The sequence below is a fragment of the Pelobates fuscus genome, chromosome 1 (assembly GCF_036172605.1).
Source record: "Pelobates fuscus isolate aPelFus1 chromosome 1, aPelFus1.pri, whole genome shotgun sequence".
NCBI classification, from domain to species: Eukaryota; Metazoa; Chordata; class Amphibia; order Anura; family Pelobatidae; genus Pelobates; species Pelobates fuscus.
The window spans coordinates 477,315,833-477,342,414 of record NC_086317.1 but is presented as its reverse complement, the minus strand read 5'-3'; the positions used below and the strand labels follow the sequence as shown (position 1 = coordinate 477,342,414).

The window sequence follows — 26,582 nt, the reverse complement described above, 5'->3', positions numbered from 1 at the left end:
TGAAGGTAGAATTAAAATGTTGCAGACAGGAAGTCAAGTCATTGATCAATAGGCATATACATTCTTCATATAGCAGAGAAGCAGTGATATTACATATGCACAGCAAACTTATGGTGTGGTTATGGTGCGTGGCGTTTTCCTTTAGAAAGTACAATACAGTTCCCATTTCAAACCCAAACTGAACGTATCGGAGCTTTTCTTTACCTTTTTGCTGTGCACTCTTTATTTGACATATTTAGAGATTCCCCATGTTTCTGTAGCTTCTCATGTTCCACGTTAAACGCATTTCCTGGCAGGGGAAGGAGTAAAGGCAAGTTAAAGCATGTGCATTGATGGTTTGCTGTGGTACAACGCACGTTAATGTGACAGTCTGCATTAAGTTATAAAGGCTGAGAACGAATTGCATTAGTCCTTTAACACCGATCCAAGTTTATGATCGTTCAGCTGTTGGTTTGGAAATAGATTTATTTTCTTGACAGTGATGTCCTTTTATATGAAAAGAAAAATAGCTCAAAACAGCAACAAAAAATAATTTTTGTGTCAGATGTGTGCGCTCTTAAAAGTAAATGCCACTAGAGTAAAAATGATGTTTCAACATATGGCGTTTGATTCAAATAAAAAAAAGAAAAGGAAGAGAAAAAACTGCAATGAATTATCACACTAGGGGGAAACTTACAAGCTACAGTCTAATGAAAACAATGCAAACACACCACGGAATTGGCTTTAATGAGTTCCAGCTCTGCCAACATATTGTGTGTGAAATAAAGTACACAAACAGCAGGACTGTGTGAGCATGCTTACCAGGCTACATAAGATCAGCTAGCTGCTACAGGGCCAATAAAAAGGGGTCGAAAGTCGCAAACCTTTACCTTGAATGGGCATGTTCCTTTCCATATAGCAAGAGAGACCGGACCTTTTTTCATAATGGAAATTTGAATATTCAAAATGAGATGACTAAGGACACGTTGTGTTTTAAGGAATCAATAACTTGTCTTCTCAGTGTGCGGTATTGTGTTATGTAATGTGCGTTACTTAATATACAGTAACACTGAAATGCAACATCTGAATGGGATTTCTCTATTTCGTCTTAGAACGGTCCTGTCAAGTTTGTTTTTTCTTTTGATTTGCTTTCCTTATGCCCTTGTATCTTAATGATTACACTCCTCCTTTGCCACTTGCCTTTTTTATTTTCATTATCTTTTTGTGTCGTATCTCAATATCTGGGTGCTGCCATTTTATTCTGCGGTTTGTCCTTTTGTAGGATTGATTGTTGAGGATTGTGGGTAAATCTGATTGGTAACTAGAGCAGAACCTTGATTTAAGCTCTGTCCTTTGTCAAGTTGTGTCAACCTGACTGCTCTACATAAGGTAGAGTAGACCCAACGTTTCCCAACAAGCCCTTAAAGGACACTTAAAGAAAAGGTGATCCCTAGCCAAATAGGTTTTAGAAACACCAGAAAAGGAGTTCTATGAATGCAGTACTATGTATATGCATTAAAAAAACATTTTATTGTAGGACATAGACTGGCCCCAGAGAAAAAAGGAAACTTAAAACACAATCACAACTATAAGCACACAGGGGAGACACTATATTTTACGGCAGAACCAATGGTGTAGATAGGTAGAAAATCTTATGGTCTGAATCTTTCCATAATCTATATTAACACCAGAAAATAGAGCCTTCAATAAAGAATAGTAATTAGGGTTTATCCTAAAAATAGAAAAATAAGATAAGACTCTGGATATGAGTGTCAGAGAACCTCACAGTTTAAAGTAAACTTCCCAGTAAATAGCTTGGAATAATAGTGATCTTTAGGTACTGATCTCTGTGGAGTAAAAATAAAATTAAAGAGGACCCACAATAATGGATAAAAAGTATCCCTTGCTAGGATCACTCAAAATGTAACAACTCCAATGAAACGTTTTGAGTGATCCTAGCAAGGGATACTATTCTTTATTGAAGGCTCTATTTTATGGTGTTAATATAGATTATGGAAAGATTCAGACCATAAGATTTTCTACCCATCTACACCATTGGTTCTGCCGTAAAATATACAGTCTCCCCTGTGTGCTTATAGTTGTGATTGTGTTTTAAGTTTCCTTATTTCTCTGGGGCCAGTTTATGCCCTACAATAAAATGTTTTTTTAATGCATATACATAGTACTGCATTCATAGAACTCCTTTTCTGGTGTTTCTCAAACCTATTTGGCTAGGGATCACCTTTTCTTTAAGTGTCTCTGTATACATACAAGGGTTATCCCCTAGTGGAGTTCTATGGACACACTTTAGATTCTGCAAATTCAGGGAATCTTTTACTCTTTTGTACTCCTTTACTTTATGCCCTTAACCCCTTAAGGACACATGACATGTGTGACATGTCATGATTCCCTTTTATTCCAGAAGTTTGGTCCTTAAGGGGTTAAAGGAAAAACATTCCAGCTTTATGAGATTCTGTAACTATCTGTCGAGGTGACAGTTTCTGTAACTCTGCATCTTCAGACCTGCCTCCTATGATAAAATATTACAGTACCTGCGTGCAGCCACCTTTCTGTTCCTCCTTCCTATAATACTATCTCCAATAGCAAAGTTGCACATGTCAGAAGGAAGCAAAGAAAACCTTTTTGTGAACTGTAGCTCAACTATCAGTTTTCATAAATAGAAAGGAACCGCACAAAAATGAAATAGCTTGAAAAGTGAGCCTCTCTTTAATCTGTTATTTGTGATGCATTATCTGCCAGTTTCCAGCGTGGAGCATCTCTTACAGTGAACCATAAAGCCCACCTCTCAACGTGTTAAAGGGCAGTGAATTATAACACTATGAATAATAATAAAGCCGTGCCCATTCACATTACTCACGTTTATCATCCACCGCTTTAAGTCCTTTATGTAGTAAATCTGCTTCTCGGCCCAGAGCTTTTTTCTGTCTCTCGAGTTCATCCTGAAGCACCAGTATTTTCAAGCGCAGACACTCTCGCTCTTTCTTCTACAGATACAGAATGCGAGGCAGGTTTAATTTAATTAAACTGAACTATAAATCAGACACCAACTCCACATACCACGAGGTGCCCCCTCCCTCCGATCCATGATTTCGAGGTGCTTACCCAGCCGGCAATAATACCGATACCATACAAGCTTTCCATCGCTTATAACAAAGCAGTACGATTCGGGCTAAAGTTATTATTAGTAGTGTAAAAGAAACAGACTGCTCATTCCCCCCCCCCCTTTATAGTGGACAATGCTACACATGCACGCTAAGGTAATAAGATTATTATTACTTATTATTACTGTAAGAAACTTAAAGGAACACTATAGGATCAGGAACACAAACATGTACATGAACGGAATGATTCTACTCACGAGAATCAATACAATAAGCTGTTCTGGTGACTATAGTGTCCCTTTAAAACTGTTCCATGCCTCTGTCTAAACAATGCCATAAAGCAAAATGTCCTGTACTGAATAGCATGGCTCTCTGAGCAATATAATAAAGCAAAGTGCTACTCAGGTCATTGTCATAACAATACTTTAAATAAAGACATTTCTGTAAACAGAGGTGCAGTGACATTAGGGTTTTAGTCAGTAGAGTGAGTTGCTGATGCTTTGGCATCGTTTTTTTCTTGTCCAGTGTTGGCAACATGCATTTGCAGGAAGGAGTGCCCTCTGCTGAAATCACTATCAATGTACACAAAGTGATTGTGTTTATACAATGCTGCAAAATGGTATGAATTAATAAGCGTTACCAGCTGGTTGTTGAGGGACGTCAAGCGTAGCTTTTCTTCAATCTCTCTTCCAATTTTTTGGACAGTTACTTGAGTTTGTTTGATTGCGCACTGTGCCCGATGCAGTCTGCAAAGAATGAATTTAACAAATGTAAACCAAAATCAACCATTTTTATTTTAAGCCATTTACAGACTATACGCCACGTTTGCTGTTAAAAGAGTTTATTCGGCCGCTAAAAATGAAAACATGAAAAAAATAAAATAAAAAAGAAATAGTTAACATAAAAATACCAATCATTTAATTCAGTCATACCTGCTGAATAATGGCAAATATATCAAATAGGAACAAAACATTCCTATCAGTGTCTTTGTCAGATGTCCTAAAGTTATCATATTAACGATTTATCAAACTATTGAATTATTTAGAGCATGCAAAATATCCTAAAAGCACAATTCAATTTAAATAATTGATATATTGTTTAAAACTAATATCAAGTGGAGGTATGTTTGAGAACATGCTATATTTATTTTTTTCCCAATTCTAAAAAGCATTTTTAATACTTTTGATATCAGATATATAGATTTGTGTACATGCAATTATTATATAGAATTATTAGTTTGAGGTGTGACTGTAGAAAACTCATACAGCCAATGGAAAACAAAGCATTAAGTTAAACTTGTTATTTTTTGGGTTCAGGAAGTTAAATACAGTCTAGCCGATTTGACCCAATACATTCGTTCCAAACCAGCATCAAAAGAGAACAATATTGGGAGCATGGAAGCTTAATCAAGTTAAAAACACATGCGGAGTCTGAAAAAAGTTAGAAACTGTTATAAACAGTGATGATCTCTACAAATGTACGGAGATCGATCCCTGAAACCAAATTTAAACACGTGGCTGCAACAGCTTCAAATGAACCGAGTCTGCCTGCACTGAACCATCAATTGTCAGCTCACGGTACATTGAGGGATCTCCTCCGACAATCTAGAGCTTAGAGAAAAGATTTCTGGATATAAATAATAACTGCATCAGTGACAGACACTCATTTGTACCAGAATACGGGAAATCTCCTCATACTCTGATAATAGGACCGTCTTTAAATCTTGCCCACAGCAAAGGAAGAATATTCAGTCATGCGCAAGCGATAAATGGATGGGAATTTGAGATTCCAGTCTGGAAAGAAAGCCATTGTATAATGATCATTTAAGAACGTCTTCATGGCTAGTTCATAGATATCCAAAATATAGATCAAAACCCTTGAAAAGGATTGTTATGGTTCACATAAGATAATGCATTGATTTATCCTAAACAGCCCCTAGTTATTGTAATAATATCATATACCCACTAGATGGCACCGGATAGACATCATGGGCACTGAATAATCCCCCCTCCCCCCACCACACACCTGATGTATCATTTTTTTATCTTACATTTTCTAATTATACAAACGTAAGAACAAAACAAAGTATATACTAATACAGTATAAAAGGGGAAAGTACACACTAAGTGAAATATCAAATTGACAACAAAACCGGTTCATAAATTAACCAATAAATGCTTTGTTCATTAATGTGACGGTACATTAACCATCCACACTTTGTGTTAAGTGTGCCTGTCAACCTATGAGACATATCCATACAGTAAGACACAGGAAGAGGTGGGTAACCACGTGGCTCTCTAATTAGACAGTGTATAGTCTACTCACAGCATTGGCGAATGCGGTGTGTCATAGGTTCGCCACCACGGGTATATACCATTTCTAATTTTACTGTTGCAAATTTACAGCCGTGGTGTGTGTGAGTAGTGCATTCTCGTTTGTAAAGGTTGTGTGTTTTTTTTTTTTATCAATAAAGCACAAATTGAATTCCATCGCGATTCTGATTTGTTTGAAACAAGCCATTTTTAAAGGGACACTGTAGGCAGCCAGACCACTTCTGCCCATTGGAGTGGTCTGGGTGCCAACTCCCACTACTCTTAAACCTGCAAGTGTAATTATTGCAGTTTTTTTTATAAACTGCAATAATTACCGTGCAGGGTTAACTCCACCTCTAGTGGCTGTCTACTATACAGTAACTAGAGGGCACTTCCGTGTCCATAGCACAGGAAACTTATGCTAGAGCGTCGCTGGACGTCCTCACGCTGTGTGAGGACCGCCAGCGTCGCTCAATTCCCCATAGGGAAGCATTTTCAATGCTTTCCTATGGAGAGCTCTAATGTGCAGGGGCGGCATTGCCGCACATGCGCATTAGGTGTCCTCAGCCAGCGGGCAGGATCAGTCTCGCCCACCGGCTGACCTGATCACTGGGAGGAGCGGCGGCGAGCAGACATCGGCGGGGTCTCAGGTAAGTGACCTGAAGGGGTTTTCACCCCTTCAGCTACCGGGGATGGGTGGTGGAAGGGAGAGGGGACCTGCAGTGCCAGGAAAACTGATTGTTTTCCTGGCACTGGAGCTTCCCTTTAGGCAAATTTAAAACAAAAGCAAATTTAAATAGGAACAGTCACTTCTCTGGAGATTACACCAGTGAATGCAACATTGAAAATAAAGTGTGAGTTTCATATAATGCTTTGTTTCCTCTTAAAAGTACAATAAAGATTTATCATAAGCCAGCTCAGTCCTGGCACAGCCAAGGCACACATTGCAAACATTGTTTCTGTCTGTCCTGTATCAGGCGCATTATCGTTATAGGTTTGCTGTATTACACTATTGCATTGTTTTGTTTTCTTCTGTCGATAATCAGCTATACCCTCTATATACGGTTTGCTGACATTCTATGTATGGGATACAGTCTGGAATATCCTGAGAGGAAGCGGTTATATATTTTTATGATAAGTAATTTTTAATTTACACACTATTTTAATTCGGTGTAATGCTATATAATGTCTTCTGTACTGATTGACAGGTGGAAGTGGTCCTGCTTATAATAATAACTGCCAGAGAGCCAAGAAGATAGCACCCAGGACCAGAATACAATGAAAATACAGTGTGATAAGTAAAGGGAAAGTGAGAGTACTCTTGTACTCGTGTATTGTTTTATTTAAAACATCAGTACTCACTGAATTAGACACACGTACACAAGGGTTTCAGCTTTAACTCCATTTAATATTATGCAGTTTGTTTATCAGAGAAATTGATATAAATATAGGATCTATAAAAAAAAGAAAAAAAAACAGAAAGGTCCAAATATTGTGTATTTAACTATAAAATCAGCATATCCTTGAAACCTTTGTAATCCACCTCAAACAGCGTAACACTCGCTGCGCTCCGCATGTGGGCTGATCTTCAGATTTTGATGAGGGATAGCAGTAAGCTTCTGTCTTAGTGGGAATAAGAACACGCCAAAACAAGCGTACTAATACAGGAACGGCCTGAGGCTGATTTGTGTGTGTGTGTGTGTGTGTGGGGGGGGGGGGGGGGGGCAGGAGGGAGGGCATTAATATAAAATATTATAAGGTAGAGTTTGCTTCACAGTCCATCAATGGTTTCCAGACTCCTACACAAGAAATTCCCAAAGAGGAAAGAAATAACTAATCGCACATCCCTCTTAAAACACATCAAAAAAAGCACAATCCTAGGACGTTTTACTTTGTGCCAGAAGAGTAACAACTGCAATTCGCTCTGACATGGAATAAGTTATAAAAATATAATTTATCCAGTTGATAAGCTCCCTGACACTTCCACTAGATAGATACGAAGGGCACAGTTTAATTCAGACATTAAAAAGATTAACCCTGAATAGTAACCCTGAAATTCAGAGGAGGACAAGGTTACCTTTAATAGGCTACTCCACATCTCTGTTTAACTTTTTAATAGTACAGTTTTCCTTGTGGTGCTTCCACTGGAAGGCTATCCCATGCATCTTCTACGCTTTCCAGATCACTGCTAGCATTTGCTGCTTCCTCTGAAAGACTATTCCATGCACCTACTACCCTTTCTAGATAACTGTCAGCATTTACTGCTTCCACTGAAAAGTGATTCCATGCACCTACTACCCCTTTCTAGATCACTGTCAGCATTTACTGCTTCCACTGAAAGGCGATTCCATGCACCTACTACCCTTTCTAGATCACGGTCAGCATTTACTGCTTCCACTGAAAGGCGATTCCATGCACCTACTACCCTTTCTAGATCACTTCACATTTGCTGCTTCCTCTGAAAGACTATTCCATGCACCTACTACCCTTTCTAGATAACGGTCAGCATTTACTGCTTCCACTGGAAGGCGATCCCATGCATCTTCTACGCTTTCCAGATCACTGCTAGCATTTGCTGCTTCCTCTGAAAGACTATTCCATGCACCTACTACCCTTTCTAGATAACTGTCAGCATTTACTGCTTCCACTGAAAAGTGATTCCATGCACCTACTACCCCTTTCTAGATCACTGTCAGCATTTACTGCTTCCACTGAAAGGCGATTCCATGCACCTACTACCCTTTCTAGATAACGGTCAGCATTTACTGCTTCCACTGGAAGGCGATCCCATTCACCTACTACCCTTTCTAGATCACTGTCAGCATTTACTGATTCCACTGGAAGGCGATTACCTTCAATGAATGAAGGGTATTCAAAGTCATTAAACAGCACCCCATAATTATCTGGTGTGGAAGCAGTAAAGGCCAATGCTGGCATAGAAAGTGTATTAGATACATGGAATAGCCTTCCAGTAGAGCGTAAACACCTTGCAAAGGAAAGGAAACACAGTAAAGTAAATCCTCAGGACACATAGAAAGTTATCGGGAAGAACAAACAGGCAGAATCCGTCTTAGATTTCATTACAGGCGCACACACAATCAATGGTTCTGGTCTGTCCTCACACTTTCCATAGAACGGCAAATATTAGCAAACGTGCATTTAAATAACACCAGACTAATTGGCCGTAATGACCACAGACTGTGATAATGACTGCATTGGTTAACGCCATGATAACATCATTGAAAAAGGCCTGATTCACTTTGATAAACAACTTAAAAACACATTAAACAAGTTCCATTTGGTTTAGATTAGCCTCTCCAAATGCCAATAAGGCCATGTGAGTGCCAGGAGGGGTAAACACTGCATTTCTACAGCCTTTGGCATCCCAGCAAGAAGAGACATTTACGAGATTTAAAACAATAGTATTTTGCCAGCGCTTATCCTGGCAGGAGAAATTCCGAGGTGGCTAATTTCGATTTTGTTATACAGAATGTTTCGAATACAATAAAGCTCTAAAGTGCACTAATTCAATGTGACACATGAGCCTCAATATCAGCGTTTGTTATTAGAAAAGAGAAAAGGGTCTAATTGTCTGAAAATAGCGGATGTTACTGCCATCCAAAACGAATGCTCTATGCGATTCTTGTGCTCGGTTACAAACCGCTCCAGCGTATTTTCTTCCAATCAGTGTAAGAACAGAAATTCCCTTGCTAGAAATGTTAACTGTTATTTTCATTTATTTCATTTCATTTTTTTGTGGAATTAGCAAATTTTGAGAGTCTGGGGAAAATAGTTGTGAAAGATCTCTAATTACGAAAATTGTAATAAGACAAAGTTCATATTAGTACAAAGTAATTTACACCACAACAGGATGGGAGTTGGGAGGGGAGGCTATAGATACATTGTATTTTCAGGAATTAAAACACCAAGCCGGTGAGTGCGCTGTCCAATAACTACAATCATTGCAAAAATGATATCCTATCCACTAGACGGGGAAGTGTGGACTTTTAAATACTAAATAGGGAATGTACTGCCCATTGTTAACAAAAAGTTTATACAATAGTAACAATGGACAATACATAATCTAGGACAGGTAAACTAGCCATCACAAAATCTGTAATGAAACACCTAGCACTTCTCAAAGGGCAATTAGAAAAAGATTAAATATTTCTTTTTTGTGTACACAGGTCATGCGAGTACATGTTGGATCTGGCACGGTTACAAAACAAGCTGAAAAGAAGCAGCAGAACTTCTACTAAGTTTTTTTTTTTCTCTCCCTCTTTGGGTGGGGGTGGGTTAATAGATACTACATTTAAAAGAGTTGCTAGGGAATTGGGGACCTCTGGCCACTGGGGTGGGGGGACCGACAATGGCTTATCCACCCCTCACTTTATTATTAATAAGGGCATGGGTAGGGCCGAGGTTGAGGACAACAGCCCCACTTTAGCATACTTATTAGGGCCTCCACCCACCAGAATGAAAAGAGTGAACACCAGAGGTGAAAATAGTTCAAATAAATTTACTTGCAAAGAGCAAGTGAATGATAATTCGCGAATAGACATCCTGCAAATGCATTCGGTTTATCATCAGCCGTCACGCATAAATCTTCCATTCTAGTGGTGTAGATTGGTTCAGAGGAGTTTAGAAAGTCAGTGATTTTAGCGTCCGAACCTATATTCCAGAATCGGTTGGACTGACCGCATTTGGCTTTAGTAAATATGAGCATTGGCAATGCGGTCGGAATTCGGTCACTTTAACTGAATTTTGCTATTCGGACAAATTTTGGTGTTTAGCCAATAACCCCGTGTTCCTTTCCTGTAATGTTCTCCAACAGAATAAAGCAGGGTGCACCATAAGACAACTTGCGATCATTTTAGTTTAAATAGGCACATTTTAAAGACCTTTTGCATAGAGTAAATGGCATGAGTTTAGATGCTTACAAACATGAAGCAGGTCAGCGGAGCCTCTTTTTAGAGCACCAGCACCACCTGCTGGCTAATTCAAACAACATTTAAATATATTCATAAATAAAATTTATAAAGTGAGACAAGACAAAAAAACAATGAGCAGGTCACTGTAGCGTTAGAAACACACGTTTGTATTCCCAAGGCTATAATCCTTTTAAGATACGGTTCGCCTTTGTGCTAGAAGAGCCCTGTAGATTGAATTATTAATTAATAGCATTAAAGAACACTATAGGCACCCATGACTATTCAATGAAGTCCTGCAATGTAAAACATGGCTGTTTCGGAGATACTGCATTATTTTTATTGCAGAGCTAAATACATCTCTAGTGGTCGTCTTCCACCAGAGGCACTCCCGTTGTGAAAACGGAGTCACACTAAGTTATGCGACATCCTTACACATTGCATGAGAGCGTTAAATGTCCTCTAAAGCTGGCCATAGGGAATTCAATGTTCCATGAAAAACATTTGATTGCTTCTCGTCAATGCTCATCAAAACAGTTTTGGAGTATAGTTCATGCCCCCGCAGTCTCACTGCTCAATTTTCTGACACAAACACTTCCTAAACACTTCCTGTAAAGTGAGATCTAATGTTTACACTTCCTTTATTGCAAATTCTGTTTAATTTATAATTTAGTATCTCCTTCACTGTTAAAAGCTTTCTACTCCTTGACTTAGCCTGCTGTGTTGAATTTACAGAGCTGGAGATAAAATTAAGAACTAGTAAGTTACATCTGATTGAATATGAAACCATTATTTTTTTCATGCAGGATGTGTGAATCACAGCCAGGGGAGGTGTGTCTAGGGCTGCATGAACAGAAACAAAAATAATATAACTCCTAAATAGAAGAGAATTAAGCAGTGAGACTTCAGGGGCCTGATCTATAAACACTCTTCATTTCCTTGTGGTCTGACCTTTGTCCCAAGGGCACACAGTGATACAATACCACAGGACATGTACCCATCAAGCTGCCAACCTAGGGAACTGAAAAAAAAAAATCTATTTTGGGAGGGGCAGCAAAAAATAAATAAATAAATACATAATATATGCTGCTCACACCTATATAAGGTAGGTAAGGAATTGAGGTAGGACATGAAAAACATGCCACTCAAAAGCATGGTGGTTCTTCTATAGTATTTTATCTGCAGTTGTGCTCAAACATTTGACTACCCTTGGAGAATTGGTAATATATGTACCATTTTTAAACAAAACATGAGTGAGCAGGCAAAACACATTTCTTTTATTTCTTATGGGATTCATATTCAACTGTAGGTTATAACAGAATGGCACAATCCTAAAACAAAACATGGCAACAAAGAAAAAAATAAATGACCCCTGTTCAAAGTCTGCATACCCTTAGTTCTTAATACTGTATAATGCCCACTTTAGCATTAGTGCAGTCTTTTGTAATAGTGGTCTATGAGACCCCTAACTATTGCAGGTGGTAGAGCTGCCCATTTGTCTTGGCAAAATGCCTCCAGGTCATGCAAAGTCTTTGGTCGTCTTGCATGAACTGCATGTTTGAGATCTCCCCAGAGGGGCTGGACGATATTAAGGTCAGGAGACTGTGATGGCCACTCCAGAATCTTCACCTTTTTCTGCTGTAACCAGTAGATGGTCAACCTGGCCTTGCGCTTAGGGTTATTGTCATGCTGGAAAGTCCAAGAGCATCCCATGCGTAGCCTTCGTGTTGAAGAATGCAAATTGTCTGCCAGTATTTTCTGATAACATGCTGCATTCATCTTGCCATTAATTTTCACAAGATTCCCCATGCCTTTAGAGCTCTCCCTCCCCCCCAAAAAAAACATCCGTGAACCACCACCATGCTTCACAGTGGGGATGGTATTCTTTTCACTATAGGCCTTGTTGACCCCTCTCCAAACTTAGCGCTTATGGTTGTGACCATAAAGCTCTATTTTGGTCTTGTCACCCCAAATTACAGTGTGCCAGAAGCTGTGAGGTGTGTCAAGGAGTTGTTGGGCATATTATAGCCAGGCTTTTTTGTGGCATTGGTGCAGTAAATGCTTCTTTCTGGCAACTCGACCATGCAGCTCATTTTTGTTCAAGTATCACCATGTTGTGCTTCTTGAAACAACCACACTGTCTTTTTCCAGAGCAGCCTGTTTTTCTCCTGAGATTACCTGTGGGTTTTTCTTTGTATCCCAAACAATTCTTCTGGCAGTTGTGGCTGAAATCTTTCTTGGTCTACCTAGCCTTGGCTTGGTATCAAGAGATCCCTGAATTTTATACTTCTTAATAAGTGATTGAACAGTCCCGACTGGCATTTTCTAGGCTTTGGACATCTTTTTATATCCTTTTCCAGCTTTATAAAGTTCCATTACCTTGTTACACAGGTCCTTTCTGCTCCCCATGGCTCAGTATCTAGCCTGCTCAGTGCATCCACGTGAGAGCTAACAAACTCATTGACTATTTATACACAGACACTAATTGCAATTTACAAAGCCACAGGTGTGAGAAATTAACCTTTGTCACTTTAACCTGTGTTTATTCAAGGCTATGTAAATTTTTGATCAGGGCCATTTGGGTGATTTCTGTTGTCATTATGATTTAAATCATATACATTCATATGATCACTATCACTATGATTAGTCATATTTTCAAAATCAATGCCAATATTTCATTATTTCTGCCAGGGTATGCAAACTTTTGAGCACAACTGTACTTCCTGTCATAACTTAGGAAGTCAAGTTTATCATTGCGCGTGATGCCAGAGATGGCATGAAAATAATGTGATTGCCTGTAAAATGTACCCTCATACCTGAGCAAAGAGAACACCCCATAGGAGTTTCGGACAGAGCTCTGCTCCACTTGCAGATGGCTGTTTCTACGAGACTCTGTAAGACTCTGAAAGAACAAGACAACACGTTTTACATAAGAAATAAATGTATACATACAAGTAAATTATACACGTCAGGGACATTTACAGAATTTTACAGAAAAACACATACATACATACATACATACACTGGACATACTATCAGATACATTAACAAGTATAGATCAAAGAAAACAAGTCCGGTTTCAGGTTTAACTGCACAATAAGTTGGGACTAGGTGGCATCTACATTGAAACCTCACCTGAGCAGGGCTTCTTCACCTGTGGTCTCTGTCAATACTCTGTATGTCACTTATTTGCAGAAGGATATTCACATTCTAGAATTGTACATCATCGCGCAGTATAACAAACAGACAACAAAAATAATAACTACTGTATGAAGAGAATACAATGTTTATGGCTTCTCACACCCAATTCATATCTTAAGTTAACTTATGGGAAGTGGTAGTAGATCGCTGTTTCTGCATTGCATTTGAAGCGTTTTAGGAACTCTCATGGCAGGTGCCCCTATTCTGCATTTTGTTCGGATATTTAAGGAACACTGCATTGTGAGCTGTGCGTACAGAAAGTAATTGTCCCAGCTGATTCTGGTTCAGAAATGTTGCTGTGAATTCACTGTGAAAATTCACAGGAAAATAACTAATTTACATATCAACCTCTTTTTTTCATTCATATACTTATGAATATAAGCCATTTTAACATTATCTGCTGATCTATACTTTGTACTAGCAGGTCACTTGCATGTGGCAACTTGTGACAGACAAGACAGAGATAATATGAGCTTAATATGAACGTTGGCAGCTGTGTACATCTGAATGCTGTGCAACAGATATTATTGCACAATGCTTCCATTCACTCTAGCCACTAACGCTATGCAGCCACAATGTACAGCAACTGGCTAGCTAGGGTTCACTGGACACGCAATCTGCTAACAGCTATGATTCCAGAATTTGGCTAATTATGCCTTATATTCACAATTCCCACTAGTGACAAAGCCCCTATAAAAACTTCAAACACTGGCTGTAGTTCACTGAAATGCCAGACTCATTTTACTGGTGGCCCTGCTGAAGATATAAATCACAAGGGAGATACATACGACATTTACAAAAAACACACGCTGAACTCTCTGAAAGTACAGTCTAGTTATGCTGTTTATTCTGAATTAAGATGTGAACTCTGAATATGACAAAGTGAATATTAATTGCTCAGCTGCTGAACGTTATTTGCTCTCAAATTATATTTGCTCGGTTCAGCTTACCTTTGATTCAAATGAAGCACCATAGTAACCATCATTGAGGCCAAAAATGATTTCATTTGGGTTACAAGCACGAATCTAAGAGAAAAGAGAAAAATATTAGGGTTGAGACAGACAGCTGTTGACAGCTTGTCAACACTAGTTAACTGTGCACTGCCCAACAGGACTAGAAGCACCATATATAGCAATTAATCAGACGTATGACGTGAATAGGTGTAGAAAGTTATTACAAGAACACTATAGGCTATAGGCACTATAGGGCTTCTAAAATAATTACTGCTGGAGAATTTTATAAAGCAGTCTGTAAATGACAATATCACGAGATACACACAAATACATATATTTACTAAGATACTACTAAAATTCCTGAAGCTACTGCAAAAATTAAGGCGAGTAGATGGACTGCCTGCGCACATCATGAAATGTGCAATAGTTATAGGTTGCTTGGAGTGTCCCTTTAATTACTTTTTTTCAGATTATACATGCATCTTTAGAATATAGGTTTAATGTCAAACATGCTACAAAGTCAATTAACGACTTGATAGTGGCATTATACATTTTAACCACTAGATGCTGCTGTAGCACCTGTTTTGGGAAGGAACAAATCTTTGTATTTAAAGATGTAGTTGAATGCAATAAATTGTTACTGTTCAATATTCTCCATTAGTTTATTTGTATAATCAGTGGTGTTCCCATCCAAGGATTACTCGTTTATATTAATTGAATGTGCAAAATGATGGTTTTAAAGTGGCCCTGTCACCCCGCCTTCCAATAACAATTTGCATTTCATAGAGATAGAATAATTCACAGGATATCATACAGTATGAACTATTTTCTCTTATGTAAGTTTAACAAAATGGGGATCTACCTTTTGTCAAGTTCTCAGCCGTTTGTAATGATGGCTGAGGGGAAAAGAGCTTCACTGTGGAGTCTTCACTTAAAACATCGCCCTACTGTACTGGTGAGTGTGAAGGCAGAAAGGCACCTTTTCAACATGCTAGCGGTCTCTTACTCTGTCTAATCTAGAGAAGAACATTGAAGATTTTTGGCTGAAGCTGACCCACCAACTGCAGCCTCCTGCACTGTGAATGCCAAGCTGCAACTTAACTCAGACTCCACTGCACCGTGCCCAACATTGATGGCTCCTACTCCTGATCGGGCTTGACCACAGCCATGGAGACCAGCAATTCTTACTTCTGAGAGTGTTAAGTATCAACCTAGACCCAGTCCATGCTTTAGAGGGCCACGTCTCCCCACCAGGGAGCTGGCATCTCTATAAAGCCGTTACTATCCCTCAATCAATGAGTTTCTCTCTTGGTCTCAGTTTTCTGACCCTGCGTAGACCCTTTTTGGCAGAAAGGTCTTGGGAGATGCAGGTCACATGGGTTCATAGGGACTGGGTATTGGCTCCCTTATAGACTTGGGGCAGCCGTGATCCGATCCCTGGCACCGCTGCAGTGCTTTATTATGTGGACTCTGAAAGATCGTCCTCACCTTTCCTTAAAAGTGCAGATTCATGCCAAGCAATACTTTACGCTCAATAAAGCTTATCGATTGTTTTACTCATAATTTTAAACTGTATATATTATTACATTTAGATTTGTAAGACAACTATGCCAAGTGTTTATTTGTAAATATTGCAGTATATGTGGCTATGTAGTATCTTTATACACTTCATTTCATCTCATCAATAACAGGTGAGAACTACTGTACAGAACAGATACACTGAGCTAAACCAATGGCAACACTGGATTCATTTGGTGAAATCTAAATAATTGTAAAGGCCATCGAGAGGGTCAAGTACTATTTAAAATCATTTTATCCATCAATTGGTCACATTTAGAGTCAGGCGTTAATATTGCACTGGCTATATATACACACACACACACAGTATTGTTTTACTGATTGGCAGTTCTACTAAAACATCTGTTAAGAACATATTTAGATAAAATAACATACTGTAATTAAACAAAGACCTTGTAGAAAACAATGAAATGGATAGGACAGAAAGCTTTGTTGAGTAACCCATTAACCCAGTATCTCTAAGCTCGCTAACACAATGAAAAAGAACTTCAATTATTTAAAAACTTTCCACGTAACTCACATCTTAAATTTCTGACAAGTTAAACAAGAGCTTTGGGTGGTGTTAACAGTACACAGTCTGCTAAATGACAGCATCTCACAGAGCGCCGTGAGTACGGCACGATAGAAACAGGTCACCTGTACTGGGTGAGAGTTAGAATAAACTATCCCATTTTGGTAAATATGGAAAACACGTTCGTTTATACAAAGAGCTGGAACTATTCCATGTCGACAAATAAAAAGCCCAATTCACTAACAAAAATGTCTACACACTTTGTAGGTTTGCATTTGACACTATATTGCAATACACTAAGCTACCTTTCAACCTTTGCATCTTCACTGCTCCTCACAATATGGAAAGTGTGAAGACATGGGATTTAAATAGTGTGTACCTCATTGCCCTATTAAAGTAAAGTATCCTGGAAAATATAGATATCACACTACAGCAAGCTCCACACTTATTTCTAAAGCCGAACTTGCTATGTACCTATATATGTACAAAAAAAAAGAGACACTCCAGATCCATAAAGCACCTTGGCTTGCTGAAATCTTTATGTGTAGGGTTTGACCCCTTTTTTCATTTTAGAAAAAGTGCATATTTTAGTAAAAATTTACACTTTTTTGTTTTTACATATGTAGGTACATAGCTAGTTCAACTTTGTTACAACCCCTGACTGTCATACAAGGTTTCCTGGTTGTTTAGCTCAGTGGAACTAAATTCAAGAGGCAGCAAATGCAAAGAGCATCTGCCTTGCAAAGTTTGTGATTGGACAGCCAGAAGAAGTATGGGCGGGGTTAGAAGGAAAGAACTGAAAAGGCTGCAGACAAGAGATCTACAGCTTTTGCAAGTTATTTTTAGATATACCCCAATTGGAAAAAAAAGAGTGGTCAGGCGACTCACCGAGAGTGGTCAGGCGACTCACCGAGAGTGGTCAGGCGACTCACCGAGAGTGGTCAGGCGACTCACCGAGAGTGGTCAGGCGACTCACCGAGAGTGGTCAGGCGACTCACCGAGAGTGGTCAGGCGACTCACCGAGAGTGGTCAGGCGACTCACCGAGAGTGGTCAGGCGACTCACCGAGAGTGGTCAGGCGACTCACCGAGAGTGGTCAGGCGACTCACCGAGAGTGGTCAGGCGACTCACCGAGAGTGGTCAGGCGACTCACCGAGAGTGGTCAGGCGACTCACCGAGAGTGGTCAGGCGACTCACCGAGAGTGGTCAGGCGACTCACCGAGAGTGGTCAGGCGACTCACCGAGAGTGGTCAGGCGACTCACCGAGAGTGGTCAGGCGACTCACCGAGAGTGGTCAGGCGACTCACCGAGAGTGGTCAGGCGACTCACCGAGAGTGGTCAGGCGACTCACCGAGAGTGGTCAGGCGACTCACCGAGAGTGGTCAGGCGACTCACCGAGAGTGGTCAGGCGACTCACCGAGAGTGGTCAGGCGACTCACCGAGAGTGGTCAGGCGACTCACCGAGAGTGGTCAGGCGACTCACCGAGAGTGGTCAGGCGACTCACCGAGAGTGGTCAGGCGACTCACCGAGAGTGGTCAGGCGACTCACCGAGAGTGGTCAGGCGACTCACCGAGAGTGGTCAGGCGACTCACCGAGAGTGGTCAGGCGACTCACCGAGAGTGGTCAGGCGACTCACCGAGAGTGGTCAGGCGACTCACCGAGAGTGGTCAGGCGACTCACCGAGAGTGGTCAGGCGACTCACCGAGAGTGGTCAGGCGACTCACCGAGAGTGGTCAGGCGACTCACCGAGAGTGGTCAGGCGACTCACCGAGAGTGGTCAGGCGACTCACCGAGAGTGGTCAGGCGACTCACCGAGAGTGGTCAGGCGACTCACCGAGAGTGGTCAGGCGACTCACCGAGAGTGGTCAGGCGACTCACCGAGAGTGGTCAGGCGACTCACCGAGAGTGGTCAGGCGACTCACCGAGAGTGGTCAGGCGACTCACCGAGAGTGGTCAGGCGACTCACCGAGAGTGGTCAGGCGACTCACCGAGAGTGGTCAGGCGACTCACCGAGAGTGGTCAGGCGACTCACCGAGAGTGGTCAGGCGACTCACCGAGAGTGGTCAGGCGACTCACCGAGAGTGGTCAGGCGACTCACCGAGAGTGGTCAGGCGACTCACCGAGAGTGGTCAGGCGACTCACCGAGAGTGGACAGGCGACTCACCGAGAGTGGTCAGGCGACTCACCGAGAGTGGTCAGGCGACTCACCGAGAGTGGTCAGGCGACTCACCGAGAGTGGTCAGGCGACTCACCGAGAGTGGTCAGGCGACTCACCGAGAGTGGTCAGGCGACTCACCGAGAGTGGTCAGGCGACTCACCGAGAGTGGTCAGGCGACTCACCGAGAGTGGTCAGGCGACTCACCGAGAGTGGTCAGGCGACTCACCGAGAGTGGTCAGGCGACTCACCGAGAGTGGTCAGGCGACTCACCGAGAGTGGTCAGGCGACTCACCGAGAGTGGTCAGGCGACTCACCGAGAGTGGTCAGGCGACTCACCGAGAGTGGTCAGGCGACTCACCGAGAGTGGTCAGGCGACTCACCGAGAGTGGTCAGGCGACTCACCGAGAGTGGTCAGGCGACTCACCGAGAGTGGTCAGCTCTTAGCCAATGAGCTGGTGCTGTAGAGAAGGGGAAAGGCAGGGCTTGACACCCATTTTCACCAAATTGTAAATAGTTAGCAAATGGTTTGACTTCTTACATTGAAGATGGGCAGAGTACTACTGACACCATAACCACTGCAACACACTGCAGTGGTTATGGTGTTTGCAGTGTTCATTTAAATAGAAGCGTATATAAAAATATATGTGCATAAAAACCAAAACATTAAAATAAATCTATTGCAAGAAAGCCCAATCCGTGCTAGAATTGGTTTTATTTATTATATTTTAATAATTAAAGTGTTGTAGCCCCCACCCACCATGCCTATTAAACATCATTACTGCTTGCCCTTACCTGAGGACCCAGATACTTTAGGCCATCTAGATTAACTTGCCACTCAATCAGAAGCCGGTAGACTTCATTTTTTCCACCCCATATTCTCACCACGAAACAGGACACCGACGTGTCCAGTCGATCGGGCATTAAGCCAAAGTCAAGACTTCTCCAAGTTGGGTTCTACATAGTGGAAACAATAGAAAGAAAGAAAAAATAGGTGGCAGTTAGACTAAACATGTTGACATTTAAACTAAGCCGCACATACTGACCACATAATGCACTTATAGAGTATCCTCGTAAAATATAGTAAGGCACCCCACGCCTCACGTTGTTGGGTATAGTAAAAGTCAATTTCAGTAAAATATTGGGCTAACTCATCAACTGGAGTTGATCTGTGATGTCATTTACAGAGACTAATTCAGACAACTAACCGATCAAAAAAACCTAAAAGAGACAATATGAATGGCGCTTATTTTTGTTGCAAAAGTAACAAAAAACGATTTCCACAATATACCTTTTAGCTGCTTCACACTTTCAAATGTATTTTACCTCCATTCGTGAAACACCAAAAAGAAACCAAAATTGTGATAAGGTGGAGTGCTTTTTAAAATATCTTTAAAATATTGTGGTATCACCATAAATAATTTTAAGTAAAACGTTCCACTTTATTAGAATTTTAACTTGACATTGAAAAGCAAACTATGGGGTAAAAACGTTCACTTGTTTTAATGCAAGTTACTCATATTCATAGTTTGCCCCGAGGCACTGTTTAGTGGGTTTGCTCTCATTAGCAGACAACGTAGTTTATAAGTAATTTATCCTCCCAGAGAAGTTTCCCTCATACCTTAGGATAAGTGGAGCTAATCTGTAAACTAACAGCTATAAAGAGGCTATCAGTTTATAAACAACCCAATCCCTTGTTAAGTGAACTGCGTGATTGACAGCTCTGAGGGGCAGCCTGTATGAGTTCTACATATCTCTATGCTCTATCGTATTTCAATTCTACAAAGTTATGGTGCTGAAAGTGACTCTTGATTCTCTACATTGAAATACAGACTCAGATGTAATGTTTTATTATCCTGTAAAATATATGTGTTGTCACTCATCTTTGTAAAAACTCCTCAGATTACATTTTTAGTAAAGAAATGTTAAATGGTTTAGGGTTGAAATGCTGGTGAGAGGTGAATGTGGATCAAGACTGCCTGTGACAAAGTTAGCAATGGATGCAACGCTCGACTAAAGCTCCATCCTTTATCAAGGTGCAGTTTATACATAAAGAAAAGTAGTCCTAACTTAAATAATAAATAATATCCAGATTAATTAACACCTTGGGCAGGAATAGAACCTTCAAAGCAGCAAAATGATAATGGATTGCAAACAGTCAATACAGAAAATATATAAAAAAAAAAGAAAAAAGAAAAAGAAAGAAAAACTGCACGTCACAATGTAATATATCCTTCTCAATAGAAATATCACTGACTTATTACTTACCAGGGAGTCTTTCACTACTTCACTCTTGTAAAATTCTATTAAAAGAAAAAAGTTAAATATTAAAAACTCAGGCGCTGAATCCAGGTAACATGGCCAAACTCCCCACATTTCATACAGAATGATTCCATCTACTTTCTAAACATACCTTTATAGATTTTGGAGTCGTCACACATGTGAAGTGTGAAATAGGTATCTAATAACCGGTATCTGTTTTTGCTGACGATGTTCCTTGCAGCGATGTATCGCAAGTGGCGGAGGCGTCGCTGGAAAAATAAATAATAACAATACAATGTTAGCAGGTTTTTACTACATGGCTCTCAAACATGTGCGTTAGCAATTTTATGATTAGCAATGCAAGTGATCAATTCTTTGTCTTGTGGAAAAAAGAAACGACAACAAAAGACAAACAGAAATGTACGAAAGTTCCAACTAGATGGGAGATTTGGGGGACTTCTGAAATGATCTATACCGAATCTCCCGCACAAGGTGAAAGATGATGTCTATACAGTCTGATTGATGGCTGAGAAGATATACCAGGTAATAACAGTCTTGGTTTGCCTTACCACAAACAATACCTAAAGGTTTGTTGTCAAACAAATTCTAAAGTACTCTAATAAATTTATTACATAATGTAACAGAGAAAAACTGTGCTCCAGGGTCTTGCAATCTAGAAGTGTTAAACGTTAGAAGGCATCGTAACCCTCTTTATTGCAGATCAGCTGAATCTGGATTCCCTTGGTTGTTGAAAATGCTCAGCGATTATCCATTGAGACCAGCCATCATAGAATAATAGGCAGATAATGTAGTTCGCAGCGGTAACTGCATGCTCACATTGAGACAATGGCTGGTCTCATTCATAGAGAACGAAAAATGACACTTCATTTGCACCATAACCACTACAGCTTCTTACATCAATAGGCACACATTTATCTCCAGTACCCCCTGCAGCTGCACAGAAAAAACCCCAGAAACTATACTTTATCAAGTGCAAATTATTATCCTATCCTGACTGATTCACAGCTACCTGGACATTCTATAGCTCAGCTCTCACTTCTTCTGCCAAGATGGAGACAAGGAATTTAGAATAGCTGTATATGGGTAAAAACAAATCCCAATGACAGAATGATGGTAAGATGCAAGATTATCACAAATTCTTGTATCAGATACCTGGCGTGATGCTTAAATGAAATGTACCCCATCCTCAGTGCGCGAAGTAGGATTTGATGTAATGGGGGTTTTACTTGGACACTGGATAGATATAATAAAATGTAAAGCTTTAAACACAAAAATGTAAATATAGAAACAATTCCTCCGTCAATGGTTTACTGGCACTGACTTATAAAATGACCCCCTGCCAGATAAAAACATCAAATGACCAAAACAAACTGTGGGTAATTTAGAGATAGCAACATTTCACACTTTTTTAAATCAGTCACTTGTGATCTGGATGGAATTTGTGAGCAAATCATGTGAAATTGTACATAATGGCCAACTGTAAACCCGTGTAAAGAAGATTATGACGGCTCGAATGCACAATGCGAAACAGTTTAAAAATACATTTTAAATGGAAGATTCATTCCAACACGACTTATAGGATTTCACAGCAAGGCTTAACAAATATGTGTCAAACCCTATTTTATACAGCAGTAAATGAAAAAATAAAATAGCCGCATTCTGCAAGTTAGATTGTCACCCCTTCCTTCTTGCTGGTTACTGCATACTTTCTATCCCATGCTTGCAAACCTACAGTGTCACCGACAGCAAAATGTTCCTGTATGGTTGATCAGGCAACAGATTTCATAAGCAAAATTTAAAAAAAGCTGATAAAAACTACGACTCCCACAAACCTCTGCCTCTCGGGAATTTATGGGTCAGATTTAGCATTTTCAAAGTCCAATAGAAAAGCATAAAATAATCCTAACTGGCTGGTTTGAAATGTAACTTTGTAAACTGTAGCACGATTAGCCAATAGCCAACTGAAATGTCCTGGATTCATTTTATTTTGGTTTTGAAGCATTGTGCCTACAGCACTGCTGGGAAGAATGCAGAGTGCACATGGCAATTCCCCGTAAGAGAGACGTTGGAGCCATTATGGGATGGCATTGATAGGGAGAGTATATTCATAATACTCCCCTGGAATGTGATTTAGACAGGAGCCCTGACTAATGATTGAGAAAGGAAAGATATGAACCAGTGAAGCTCGCCCAATGAAAGAAACAACTGCAATACATTCACCTATAAAGCTGCATTGATACTGCCAATCACGCCATAGGCTGACAGTAACCCTCTTTCATGCATTAATATATATATATGCGGTAACTTTACGGTTCCTTTCTTTTAATACAATGCCCATGCCAGGAAGACTGTCCACCAGAGAAGCCTCTCCTTATAGTCTATTGTGTTTTTTAGGAACTGTGCAATAAGTTAACAGCAGCAATACCAAGGCTGCTATGAAACACACACTTAGATCTCTCTAACAGACCACCACATGGGGCTGCCACGGTTCAGGGTCTCTCTAGCAATGAGAAAGAGGTCCGTCCAAGCTGTGCACACTTTTAGCAGATCGCGGATGGCAAAACAGTGAGAGGGCTCATGATTACGTCAGAGGTGCACTCTGGAAAAGATGACAAACTGGATCTGCTTCTGACTCCTAAACTTTCTATAACCCATTTGCTATTTTTTATCTACAGAACCCCAACCTCTTGAATACACCTCTATAAGCCCAAACTAACTTACCAGTGACTCGGTTAATGGTTCCTATAATGTGATTTTACAGCCAGGTGAAGAAGACACACATGTCCTGTATTGACTTATCAAGGGGGTTATCAAGCTAGTATCTATTCTAATGCTAGTTAAGCCACTTATCGTGTCAGCCTAACTATAACTACCATATACCGGTAGATTGGGCTTCACCAGACCCCAGGGCAAAACTATACAGACAACCATACTTCCACATCAAACTGAGGGAAGGTCGGGGGAATTAAACAAACATTGATAGGGAGAGTATATTTATTTACAAACACTGGAGATCTTTAAATCAGAAACATATTACGTTTTGTACTAGAATATAAATGGCATCCATCAATATAAAGTTAGACATATTTTCCTACAATATTATGCAGCTTCCGACCCCAATGCCCAATATCACCTTATTGAAAGATTGACTAGAAATTGTTGGAAAGTACATACCTGAAGCTGACTTACATACAATGCCAAGCAACTTATCTTCATGTTCGTAACAAGACAGTGGTACAAATCACACAAAGAAAGCACCATTATTACTCAAAATATAGCCTTTTATATAGAATTATAATGATTTGACAATTACTTCAAATGAAGATTGTTTCTTCTCTAGAGAATACTGACAGCCATTTATAACTTTAGCTAGTACTTCTTTAAAAGGCACGCTGAATGCATTATGACCATTTAATCTGATTGAAGTGGTTATGGTATCTAGCGTCCTATCTAGGAGGTGTGGCTAAGGCAGGGATTACACACTCCCTTCTAGCCATACCTGTTCTTACTATCAATGGGAGCTCTGATAGGCACATTGCTGTCCTCATTAGCCCAAGCAGCACAGAGGGGATGGGCTGATGGACACTCTTGTTTAACACTAAAACATTTAAAAAGGGTTACAACTGAATGGAAGGAAGGTGCCAGGGGACTCCCAACACTATAACCACTTCAGTGAGATTTGACTGCTACAGTGCCTATAGGATTCCTTTAATACATGATCGAGCCAGCTGCAACAAATTAGACACGAGAGAAAATATCCCAAAACAAACGTCATGCCCCATAACATGTTCTACTCCTTCAGAGAGGCATTAGTTAATTTGTCAGTAAAAATAGTTATTCGATAGTACTGAACAGACGCTTGAAAAGTTAACAGACCTGAACAAAGGCACTAACAGCAGAAATATAAGTGATAAAACAAGAGAAGTGATACTCAGTCACAGAAACACATTCATAACAATCAGTGAAGAATAAATACGTCATTTAAAAAAAAAAATGGCACTGACCACAGTATGCATGCCATCTCATATATACACATCTTTGCATATCTTAAAAGTAAAACGAGTATTCGGAAAATAGTGTGTTATAGAGAACGTTATATAACAGACATGTCGCAGCATGATCTAACTGCTAGATACTAGTAGCAAGGCCTAATCTTACTGCAGTGTTTTAAAGAATTGTTAGTCGGGTCTATAGTCTTCCAAGAGAGTTACAAATCAGGTCATTAAAAGCCTCAAGGAAACCAACATAAAACCAGCAAAAAACAAAACAATTCGTTCCAACTAAAAGCTGTTATTTACGTTTGTTGTTATATTAAAAAAAAAAAAAAAAATTGTTCCTGTCAATGGCATCAAGCAATAAGACGGAGTTTCCAATAACCACCCTTATATTGCCCTATTACTATGCTTCCTGGCACAAGAATTGGCTAAATCGTACTACAGGGTCTGGACGGCAATGGCAAGATTCCTGGAAAGTTTATCATCAATAGAGGCCATCAGAGAAATTAGATTTTTTATTACGCCAAAAGACACCCTAGTATGCCAATCCTTTCACAACCACATACATAACGAGCCCTGCACCCACACCAAGTGAACAGCACAACATAAATCGATTTCCCAGCTAGATTAACTGCGGAAAATAACTCTACATCAAAGAGGTTAAACACATGTTAATGGTGCAAGGCTGTATGAAAAGGATTCCTAAATCCTTTAATAATTGCCATCTTGTCTCCTTTCACATGACAGCCATATGAGCCAAGCGGTCAGGCTTTATTCTACGGCGAGAATGACTTCAGTGTGTGTCAGGGTTAAAGAAGAATGGGGGTGAGCAAGACTGTGTCTCTAATTTAGATCTTTATAATGTACAGCTCGAAACTTGGGTTCTACACAGCATTGAAATACAATACATGATATGGGCAAATAAACAATGAAAGCACCTGGGACTCATTTAACCACATACTGCAAACACTACAAGCTACAAATACAGTTAACATGTCAACATTTTTTTTTTTAAATTATTATTTTTGGTTGATCTTTTGCTTTAAAAAGACAAAATTAGTAACCCCCCGATGAATTTCTACCCATCGGGAATACATTTTCACTAGTTACTAGCTAGTGGGCGAGTGGAAAGACACGTTTACATTTGTACAGTGGGCACAGGATTTATTGCACCACGGCAAGCCACATATTCACCAGCTATTAACATTATACTGCCCTCGCAGGGCACACGGGGGCCAGCACTGGACATAAGCTTTAGGACATAACACCACACCATACAAACTTCCTGAATGATTAGCACAATAACATGTAAAAATAATCCATCCGAATTAATATAGTAAAATATTTTCCATTGTGGCATAAATGCTTCCCACGCAACCCGCCATTAATTGAAACAGCAGATATTAGAAGAATGAGCCATCTTAACTGTTCAAATTAACTATTTCCTGAGGGTTTCCTGCCACAGAGAATGGTTTCTACTTAGCCCAATCCAAACACCATAACACCCACCCTCCATGGGTTACTGGGCAAGGCATGTAGCTATCTCATTGCATTCAGTGCTTGTA

The 26,582-nt window shown here is 40.1% G+C and overlaps 1 protein-coding gene across 1 annotated transcript in view; it reads right to left on the bottom strand.

The window, feature by feature from the left end:
* The window catches only part of UVRAG (UV radiation resistance associated), an 89,038-nt gene that overhangs the window by 44,075 nt on the left and 18,381 nt on the right, over window positions 1-26,582 (bottom strand). Inside the window, exons 2-9 of the mRNA XM_063432217.1 lie at window positions 21,153-21,270; window positions 21,008-21,042; window positions 19,535-19,696; window positions 14,493-14,567; window positions 13,158-13,243; window positions 3,742-3,847; window positions 2,858-2,984; window positions 205-289 (exon numbers count right to left, since the gene is read on the bottom strand). Of these exons, the coding sequence (XP_063288287.1) occupies window positions 205-289; window positions 2,858-2,984; window positions 3,742-3,847; window positions 13,158-13,243; window positions 14,493-14,567; window positions 19,535-19,696; window positions 21,008-21,042; window positions 21,153-21,270 (794 nt within the window). The remainder of the gene's footprint in view (window positions 1-204; window positions 290-2,857; window positions 2,985-3,741; window positions 3,848-13,157; window positions 13,244-14,492; window positions 14,568-19,534; window positions 19,697-21,007; window positions 21,043-21,152; window positions 21,271-26,582) is intronic.